This window comes from Antechinus flavipes, chromosome 4, assembly GCF_016432865.1.
Source record: "Antechinus flavipes isolate AdamAnt ecotype Samford, QLD, Australia chromosome 4, AdamAnt_v2, whole genome shotgun sequence".
NCBI lineage: Eukaryota > Metazoa > Chordata > Mammalia > Dasyuromorphia > Dasyuridae > Antechinus > Antechinus flavipes.
Window position 1 is genome coordinate 357,630,717 of NC_067401.1, and position 11,115 is coordinate 357,641,831.

The following is an 11,115-nucleotide window of genomic DNA, read 5'->3' on the forward strand; positions in this document are numbered from 1 at the left end:
GGAGAAACGAACCCTTAGATGACATAAAAAGAGGTAAATTTTTATTTTTTTTTACCATTATCTTTCTGGCTTATGACTTAAAGAGTCATTTTAGAAGACTATATAGAGTTGTTGAGTTTCATCAATGAAGAATGTTTCCACACTGGGAGTTCCCTACTCTGATGAAACCACAAATATAGACCAAAAACCCTAAAAATATCCTACAATACCTTTTAGTCATTTGGAAAGAGTTCAGCTTAAAATCTTTTTTTTTCTTTTTATAATTTATTTTATTTAAAAAAACAGAATAAGAAAAACAGAGAAGGAATACAAAACAAAATGAAACAAAAGAGAACATTGTCATGTGCCTAGCAGAACATCAGGAAGGATTCAAAATATTTAACATCAAACTCAAGTATATATTTTAGTAGAAGAAATTATATTCATGTGTCTATCTTTTCTTTACTTCCTTGTAAATTGTTCTTTGTCTCTGCTACTCACCTTTTTTACTTTATTCTTTTCTCCCCTTTCATTCCTCCCACTACCCCCCAAGCAGGCTATAGTTTAAAAAGGATATATTTATATATGTATATATACTGATATATACATATACTATATATATTCTATTGCTGATATCAATTTTAAACACATATTATTTATTTTCCATATAAAAAATTTTGTCCATATTGAGTTCCTTGAAATTGATCTTTGATGTTGATTCTCAAAAGTTAAATTTTCTAGTAACTTCAGATTTGGTTGATAGAAAGTCCTGAAAATTTGTAAGTTCATTGAATGTCCATTTTTTCTCATTCAATATTATAGATAATTTTGCTGGATATGATTTTTTTTTTGGCCACAGGCCTAGTTCTTTTGATTGTTAGTAGATATGATTCCAGGACTTACAATCTTTTATTGTGGCTGCTGATAAATCCTGTACAATTCTTATTGTAGCTCTAGCATATTTGAATTGGTTTTTTTTTCCCCTTGTTTCTTGCAAAATTTTCTCTTTCATCTGGGGATTTTGAAATTTGGCAATAATGTTCCAATGTGTTTTCTACATAAGAGCTTGAGGTGGTAATTGGTGGGTTTTTATTCTATTTTTATTTTCCCCTCATGTTCTATCAACCCAGGACAAATTTTTTTGGATTATTCTTGCATTATTGTGTAAAGATCCTTTTTTTGTCATAATTTTCAGGCAGTCCAATTATTCTTATATTTGCTCTTCTTGATTTATTCTCAAGATCTGTTGTTTTTCTTATAAGATGTTTCACACTCTGTTCTATTTTTTCATTCTTTATAATGTTTTGTAATTTCTTGGTTTCTCATAGCTTCACTGGCTTCCCTTGTTCAATTCTAATTTTCAAAGAATTATTTTTGTCTTTGAGACTCTGTATCTCCTTTTCTAATTGGTTAACTTTTTTTCCATATTCTTCTTGTTTTTCTTGAATGTTTTTTTTTTCTTCAGTGTCTCTCATTTAATTTTTAAAATTATTTTTTAAGTTCTTCTGTCAGTTCTCTCTGGGCAAAGAGCCATTTCACATTACTGTTTGAGGTAGAAGCTTTTTTTATATCAGCATCCTCCTCTGAAGATGAACTGTGAGGGGCCCCGAACAATGAACCCCAGTCTTCATTATTCCTATAGTACGTTTCTATAATGAGGTTCTTTTTTCTTTGTCAGATCAATTTTTTTTTTAAATAAAAAGTATTAGTGTAAGCATCTCCAATGATAGGGTGAAGGGATGATGGCTCTGGTTTCATCTCAGCTCTTCCCTCAGACCAGGAACCCAAACCAAGAGCTCCATCCTCCCATAACTGCCCACAGCCATCAATGTTCCTGTCCCATTGGCTCTGAACTCACCAGGTGCTAGTTCCTTTTTGCCAGGACCGTGCTCCGGAAGTAGAATTGGGCCTGAAGTTTCTAATCAGCTGAGGGTACCTCAGTCTTCCTGGACTCAAATCTTGACTCCACGAATAATCCAGGAGGTGAAAATTTTTGTGGTTCCTGCTGAGATCCCAGCTACACAGCTAGTCCCAGGACTCCCCACTTGGTGTTCCCACTAGCCCAGAGGGTGCTTCATAAGGGTTAATTCCCAGCCCCCAGTGTTTCTTCCAATCTTCTCTGGTTGTATCAGAAGGACTTCTGTTCTGCCCTAATTCTTCTTTGATCCTATTTGTGGGGAAATAGGGAGAGCTTGAAATTTACCAACTGACTGTGCCATCTTCCCAGAATCCCCATCCCCATCTTGAAATCTTAAAGATCAAAGGAACTAACCTTCCTTTCTTTGAAATGAGAGCCAAAGAAATTCACAGTTTTTTAAAGTCCTTCTGTTGGCTTCAGTTGATTCTACAAAATGCCTAGGGCCAGACTGGATAGTTATATTTAACTTTTTGAGGCTGAAAAGTTATATATATAACAATCATAGGAAATATCATACTTCTCATGGAAATGAGGGCATATTATATGTGTTCATTTTAATGGGAAGATAATCCCTGCTTACAATAAAAGCCAACATCATATTCAAAGACTCTTTGGAGACAAAGCCAATGTTAGGAATTGTGGTGATCCAAGTCAAATTCTTAAAAAAATATATAATTGCACTGACCGCACAACATAGCTAAAATTGATCTGAAATGTTAAGCATAGTTTTTGGAGTAGGGAAAAGTAACCCAGCAGCCAATTTTCTAGCGTTTATGCATCATTTTCTGTTAATTACTCTACATGGAAGAGAAATCCCATCATGATATATCTTGTCATATCTTGGATTCAGTTTTACTTTAGGCCAAATCAAGCTTTCCAAGAATATAATATACATATGCACATAGTTGGCAGATAATAAATCTTATTGATTATGAATATGTCACCTTTTAAAATTGTACTAATAGCTGACTTTGCTATCACATTTTAAGGTTTAGAAACACTTCCCATTATCTCATTGGATCCTGATAATTACCCCTGAGATGATGCTACAAATATAATTTTCTCAATTTCATTTACTTTCTAGTAGCAAGTTTGATGACATAATGGGCAGTTGGGTGGTGAAGTGAATGTAGCACTGAGTCTAGAGTCAGGAAGAATCATTTTTATTAATTCAAATCCAGCATCAGACATTTATTAGCTGTATGGACCTTAGCAAATCATTTAACCTCTCTCAGACTCAAGTTTCCTCATCAGTAAAATGGGGATAATAATAGCACAGATCTCCCAGGATTACTGTGAGGATCAAATGAGAAAATATACATAAAGTTCTTTGCAATGTTAAAGGCCAAATGCTATTAGTAGCTAGAAGTAGCCAGTTAACTTGTGTGTATTAAGGGAAGAGAATGGAATAAGCATTTAAGGATCTACTATGCTCTGGGTATTGTGCTAAATTGTTTTACAAATATCATCTCATTTGACTTTCACAACTACCCTGTGAGGTAGATGCTATTATTATCCCCATTTTACAGTTGAGGAAACTGAGGCTGACCTAGGTAAGTGACTTACTCAGTTTCACAGAGCTAGTAAGTATCTAAGGTCAGATTTAAACTCAGCTGTTTCTGACTTTAAGTCCAATGCTCTATTTATAGCATTACTTCAGTACCTCTAAGTGTCTTTATTAAGCACATGTTATATGCTAGACACTTTAAGAAGAGTAATAAAAAGACTGAATGAATAAATAACATTTAGATAGAGCTTACTATAGCTTATAATGTGCTAAGTGCTTTACAATCATTATCTCGATTAATCTTCACCAAAAACCTGGGAAGCAAATGATATTATTTTCTTCAACTTTTACAGCTGAGGTAACTGAGGCAATCTGAGGTGGACTGGTTTTTGTTTTTACTTGCCATGGGTCACATTGCTAATAAGTGTCTGAGGCAGGATTTGAATTCAAGTTTTCTGGACTCCAAAGTCAGCACTCTATCCACTGCACCATCTAGGTGCTTTTAAATTCCTTTATTAAGTATCTAATATATGCTAGGCACTGTGCTAAATGCTGAGGATACAAAGAAAGGGAAAAACAATAACAAAAACAGTTATTCCTTCTTTTCAGAAACTCACAGATTAATGTGCAAACAAGATATAGATGAGATAAATTGAGGGTTGTATCCATTTTACAGATGGGGAAACAGTAGCAGTGTGATACAGGAGAAATGCAAAACTTAGCTCTACCAACTGACCCTTGGCAAATTATTTCTCTGGATCTTGATCTCCTCATCTGTAAAATAAAGAGAATTGGAAAAAGATTGGGATTAAATGGCTAGAGAGGTTCCTCTGGGCTCTGGATCTATGACCTTAGGTTCTCAGGGTAAGTGTCTTATCTATAGTTCTACAGCTAGGAGCTATCAAAGGTAGAGTTCAAGCCTGAGTCTCCTTGTTTTCAAATATAACAAAAAACTCATCTCTACACTGTTATTTTTCTTTAAAACAGAAAGCAACTAGTGTAAATGTACGTGCCATTCTCATCTCCAGAGAACAGCATCCTAGAAAAGAATTCCAGTAGAATAATAACATTACCATTTTGTATCTAAAAAAATGTCCATCATAGAAGAACTCAAAAGCAACTTAGAAATATCCCTTCCCCTAATTTTTAACAGTTTTTAGAGAATAACCTAGAAATTTTTATTTACAAATGAATGCATGGTTCAGAAGAAGGAACTATAAATCTCTCAGTATTCCAGGAATGTCTAGAAGTAGACTCTATTAATGAGAAGACCCTTTTTTTCCTCTTGGAACTCACTGAACCACAAAAGACACAAATAGATATAGAAAGATCATCTAGTCCAAATATTCTCAGTTTTATCAATTAGGAAACTTCCCAATGTTTATGTATATCTCTTTACAGCATTTACAGAAATACCAAATTATTTCTAAAGGATCACTTAAGTAAAAAGTTTTCTGATTTAGTTATTTTGCTGTTGTAGTTTTTAAAAGAGAGAATTACAACATAAAACTTTCTAAATACCTGTTTCTAAAAATAAAAATGGGGAAGAACAAAAAAAAATGGGTTAAAAAGCAAAAACATAGGTTTGAGTCTTGGATCTACAACTTTTTTTAAAGCTGTATAACCATGGATAAAACTAAATTAATTTCCCTGAATCTCATTTTCCATAACTTTAAAATGGGAATGATGTAATTTTCACTTCCTGCCTCAGAGGATTATTGTAGAGAATAAACGAGATACCATAAAACAAAATGCTTTTTAACTATGCCTTGCTATACAGGTGTATGTTATTGTTATTATTCAACAGATAGAATATATATACACTTTTTAATGTGATATCTTGAGCTGGTTCAGGGGGTGAGAAAGAAAAAGGGGAAATTACATGTGAGTGGAAAACAGGGAAGAAAAAACAGGAAAAAAACCACTATGACATGCAAAAATACATTTGGAAGAAGATACAGAAACAGAGAGACATAAGAAATAAAGAGACATGGATTTTGATACAAAACCAATCTCATTTTAAAGTAAGTCACAATATTGCTGTTTGTATTTTTTTTACTATTACATTTTTACAAATATAGGCATAAAGGAAACATTACTCATTGATACCTGCTGAAATATTTGTGTAAAATTCAGATGATCCTGGATCTGATCCACAACATAGAGGCTTCCATCCCAAAACTACAAGATCAACTCATTCCTAAGGGCTCTTAGATTCTAGACTTAGTTTTCCTCCACAAGTTCAGATTGTGAAAATATCTTTGTTTCTTTTGTCTACAGCTGCATTTAGGAGTTAAATATCTTGACTTCAATGCTGAATTAGCCCCAGGGCTACTGAAACAGGCATTTTAGAAAAGGAATTTTGTGTGTCTTCTCTCTTACCCAAACTAGATAGATTTCCCATTGTATTTGCAAAATAGACTGAAACTGTCCAACTGAGGAAGATTTTATTTTCAAGAGGCCTGGACTTCATTTTCACAGGCAAGAATTTAGCAAGTGGTTGATCTAGTTCACTGTCAATTCAGTATTTCATGTCTTATGGCTAATACTATTTGCTTCTGATCCCTTATCTTGAAAGACCAAAGCAAAGATTTCTACTGCAATTTTTTTAGTTCAAAAAAATAAAAATGTATAGTTCTTGTTTAAACATAGAAGGCTTACATTATTTTTAAAAGGATATGAAACTAGTTACTGTTAAAATATTATAAATCAGTCAGTTATTGAAGAAAAACATTCTATCGGTTTTACATTATTCAGGCCTTATCTGAGCATCCACATTTTACATAGCCTTTTCAATTTTAAAATTAAGTGTATTCAAATGCTAAAAAAAAAAATTAAAAAGTATATACATAGAGATATATATTAGACCTCCAGTTGGGAACTAAAAATGTATGGCTATTGAAACACAAAGCTATTTAACCATTTATTCAAATAATAAATAGAAATGTTCTTTTTAAATGTTATATACAAATGTACAAAGCTACTATGATATTTACACAGTGATTAAAAATACTAAAAACACATACATAACGCTTCTTCCCTTCCCACCCCTAATTCACTCTCCCAGGAAATTTCTCCACAAGACCAGAACATTTTGTCCTGTGTCCTGGTACAGCTGAGTGCATTTTTTCCTTCCCCATTTGGTTACCCTTTTTCCCCTAATACAAAAGATATTTTGTGAGCACTTCGAATAAAGACTATGGTCTTGACAAAAGCTGACCCCTCTTCCCCCTCCCTCCTGAGTCCAGTGCTTGAAAACAATTCCAGTAACTGTGTTTCAGGAAAGACTTGTGTGTGTGCACAGCATACAGAAAGGACAGCTAAAAGGAGAGAACAAAGCCCATGATGAATCACCTGTTGTATGTCAACAAAGTAACACATCCTTTAAAGCGTTCATTTACCATAGCCTACTATTTCCGGGGCTTAAATCCCAGTTCTCATCAGAGGTGGATCTGTCTTTGACTTGCCAGGATCCCCGATGCCTCCCCACCCCCAGCTTTCTAGTTTCTGGTGAAAAACAAAATCTAGATGGCTCAGATGTGAAGAGATTCAGCACCAGCTATCCGATTAACCCAAGTCCAGCAACAGGCTTCTCGGAGGAGCAAGAAATAAAAATGTCAAAGTCGGTTTCCAGTGACCCAAGTATCTCTTAGATTCAGACTGCTCGCTGATCTCCGACCCCTGCCCAATGTTCTACATCTATGTGAACCATCATAAACCAAACTCCAAGGGTTAGTTAGAAGAGGCTGCTAGTTTCTTGTCCCTTCTAGTTTCTGGTCGCTAGGCAAGAACACTGGGGTGTCTAAATAAATGAACCTTTGTGGTGGGGTTTCACGGCATTTTTTGGAACCCGCTGATTTTTAACCTCAGAAATAGAAGGAAAAAAAAAAAAAGGAACAGTGGGCTCCACGGGGCAGGAAGACTGGGACAGAATACTAATGCCACGGGTCAGAGATTCAAAACCTGAAGGAAAGGGAATAAATCTACGGCTGGAGAAATCAATGGGGGGAGTATCGCTCTGCTGCCACCCTGGGCTGAGGGAAATGTGTGCACGGTGTGTGGAGTAAGAGGTCTGCTAATGGGGACACGGGATGAGGAAGAACACTGGTGATGTGGAAGTTTCAGTCCTAGTGAGAAAGATCTGTGGGCTTTAACCCTAAATCCCACACTTATTCAAACCGGGGAAGTCAGGGTGGGGAGGAGCACCTCTCTCCTCGGGGCTGCCTCAGAGGGTGCCCAGGTGGGGCAGGGTCTCCAACTTTTCAGCCCTGTCTCTGGTGGCCGCAGCATTCTCCACACCCCTTAACCACTCGGTACACTTCCTCACCAGGCCCTCGTCCACCGCCTCAGCTTCCTCCTCATACTCTACATCATCATACTTGTGGTGCTCATTCAGGAGAGAGATCTTCAGCAAGGTCCGTAAGTCTCCACTTCCCAGCTGCCCCCCTCGGGAGGGGGTGGGTAAGGGTTGCATGGCACCTGAAAGGAGTTGGGGCTGGGACTGCGTAGGGCGGCGACTAGTGCTCCCAAAGCTCCCAACCGGGGTGCTCCCGGCGCCGCTGGTGGCGATGCCCTTCCGCTGGCCGGAGGTGGTCCCCGCGGCGCCAGCCTTGCTCCGGGGGCAGGAGGATAAGAGGCGTTTGGTGTCTGCGGCTGGCGAAGGGAAGGGTCTGCGTTGCCGCGCTAGCAACTGCTTCTCCAGGTTGCGCCTCTGAATCACCAAAATCGCCTCGGGGGTTAGGCTCAAAGAGAACCTCACAGCTTCCTCCTCCCCGCTGCCGGTGCCCGCCCCTGGCCCCGGCACAGAGGCCCCGCCAGCTGCCAGGCTCTCACAGGAGTGGGTCAGGCCGGGCACGGTACAGGTGGCAGGGATCAGCGGGCGCGCGGGCGGGGAGGTGGTCGCAGTGGCAGGAGCTAAGGGTTGCTGAGTGGGGCGCAGTGGGGGCTGTGGCTGAGTCCTGCTGGCTGCTGGGCCTGGGGTTCTCCTAGCCAGTTGCCTCTTCAGTGTTGCCGACGGCCAGGAGCTAGAGAGGAGCATCTCCGGCTTTTCGGGGGGTCGTTTCTTCTTTTCACCTCCAGCTGCAGGTGCCAGGGAACCTGGGACCGGAGGGGCATGCACTGTGGTCTTCCTCTGGGCTGCAGGCTTCTTGGGCAGCTCTCGGGGAGCGGGAGCAGTGACAGTGGGAGGTGTCGGAACCCCAGGGACCTGCTGCTGTTGCTGCTGCTGCTGTGGCTGCTGCTGTTGCTGCTGAATCGGTGGAAAAGGCATGTTTGCTGAGGGGCTGCTGCGATATAAAAAGGAGGGGTCTTTTCTTAGTAGTGCAAAGGAAGAAGAAAAATCTCTCCGGTCGGATTCCTGTAGTGCCCTGTTGTCCTCTCCATCTGTTGCTGAGACTCTTCCTAGCTCTGTCCTTCCTTTCCTTCCCTCCCTCCCTGCACGCTCCCTCTCTATCCAACAACAGCAAGATCACAGCTCTTCAGATCCTGAGTTACCCAGGGGCGAGCCCAGGTACTGCAAGCGAGAGGTGGAGCTGTCCTCCCAGTCAAATCCGTAGTTCCGGAACCTCAGTAGGTGGCGGAGGCTTCGATTCCCGTGGGAAAGCTTCGGCCAGGCACCCGCCCGGCAGCGAGAAAGTGTTGCTTCTCCTTGCCTAGCTTAGGCTGAATGAGACAAGCTGGGATGGTCTGGGAAGAGAAGAGGAGGAGGGAGGAGGAAGAGGAGGAGGGAGACAGGGAGAAGAGAAGGGAGGAGGAGACAGGAGAAGGGGGAGGAGGAGGAAAAGAAATGGAAAGAGGAGGGGAAGAGGAAGGGGGGGGGGTGAAGAGAGTTGGAGAGGGAGGGGAGAGAGGAGGAACCCCGAACACGAGTGTTGGTAAAAGAACTAAGCATCCACAAGTCCTGCTCTTGTGGTGTCGCTCACAAGAAGGGAACTGTTGAATGAATATCTGCAAACGAGGGTGGATGAGGAGGATAAGATACAAGTCATAAATCCCAAGGGGAAAATACCGAGAGACTAAGGATCTTCACTCCCCAAGCTAAGGATTTAAAGCAATGATAAGGCAGGATAGGCGGAGTGGGATCGTGATCTGTGTGTGAGGAGCTCTTAGAAAGGTTGGGTTCTGTTCTTGGGTTCACTAATAAGCCCTTGAAGTCTTTTGGAAGAAAGCCTCCTTAATTACCCAAGATCTTGAAAAATGTGGGAGGGAAGACACTGTCAAATAAGATTGTTATTGCATCAGAGCATGGTGTCGCTGGAGGAAAAAATAAAGGTGTTTTTTTTTTCATGGTCGCCAATTTATTGGAGTGATAACAAGTGGGAGAAAAAATATAAAAATGTGGGAGGGGAAGTACCGTCAAATAAGGTGGTTACTGCATCAGAGCATGGTGTCACTAAGGGAAAAAAAAAGGTTTTTATGGTTGCCAATTTATTGGAGTAATAACAAGTGGGAGGAAATATTCAATCTGAGTAATTAACCTTCTGGTACTCAAATCTAGTTATTTCATTATTTAAATGCATCAGCATCCATGCATGATTTAAAAAAAAAAAAAAAGAAGAAGAAGTAGAATGCTGTTCCCTTGGGGTGTAGATAAAGATAGATAAAGCATTTATTAATCACTGTGTGCTAGCCTAAGGGGAAAGCACTGATTTTGAGTCAAAGAATCTAGGTTCAGAAAATCCTGCCTCTGCCACTTGCTATCTATATGACCTTGGAGATTAACAGTGCCTGGTACATAGTAGGTCCTTAATAAATGCTGACTGACAGACTTGAGACAAGTCTAATTATCTTCAGTTTCTTCATATGTAAAATTCGGGCGATGGATTTGATGACCTGTAAGGTATCTTCCAGTCCTGAATCTGAAATCCTACCATCCCATACTTTTATCCATGACTGTTCACTAGCCTGCTTTTATTGAGTACCTACTAATACAATGAAGTGGACTGAATAGGGAGGGTAATAGAGTCCACAGGACCACTATAAGAAAGCAGTTTGTGAAAAAGTGAGTTGTTCACTCTTTCCTTCTATCTGCACAGAGATCAGAGAGTATGGGTACTACAAGAATGTTGCACATATGGGCAGACAGAATTTCTAGTAGTTTTGTTTAATTATTTCTCTTGTAACATAAAAGGATTTAGTGCAATGAGAAAATGAAAGAGGGGAGAAGGGGTGTACCTATAAGGAAATGATTAAGGAGAAGAGACATTAATGAGGCTTGTTGGATTTTTTTTGAGTGAATTATGTTAGGTGACCCAAATCTGTGATTTGTAGGGATTACCAGTATGGAAATTCCCTCCACCGACACAGATTGAACTCCTATGTGATTTATAATCTTAGTGCCGGGGTCCTCAAACTTTTTAAATAGGGGGCCAGTTCACTGTCCCTCAGACTGTTGGAGGGCCGGACTATAGTAAAAACAAAAACTTTGTTTTGTGGGCCTTTAAATAAAGAAACTACATAGCCCTGGGTGAGGGGGATAAACGTCCTCAGCTGCCGCATCTGGGTCGTGGGCTGTAGTTTGAGGACCCCTGTGAGGGTTATATTCAGGGTCTGGAGGAGCACTGAGAGGTTGGGTGCTGTCCAGGTTTTGTCCCTGGCCCTGTGCCTGATAAGGACTAAGTGTAGGATTTGAACCCAGGCCCATGTCCTCTACACCATGTTGTTTCTCATCATTATTATTTCATGGACATGAAATCTTGCCTAGAATTTACAT

At 39.9% G+C, this 11,115-nt stretch overlaps 1 protein-coding gene across 1 annotated transcript; it reads right to left on the reverse strand.

Annotated features, from left to right (window-relative positions):
* Positions 1 to 977: 977 nt before the first annotated feature.
* Positions 978 to 9,128, reverse strand: PRR18 (proline rich 18). The gene has a single exon (XM_051998089.1). The coding sequence runs from the start codon at positions 8,671 to 8,673 to the stop codon at positions 7,630 to 7,632; it is 1,044 nt and encodes a 347-aa protein (XP_051854049.1). The 5' UTR covers positions 8,674 to 9,128; the 3' UTR covers positions 978 to 7,629.
* Between the last annotated feature and the right edge of the window lie 1,987 nt (positions 9,129 to 11,115).

Coding starts and splice junctions, on each gene's coding strand:
- PRR18 (XM_051998089.1), bottom strand. CDS start 8,673: ATGCCTTTTCCACCGATTCAGCAGCAACAGCAGCAGCCACAGCAGCAG.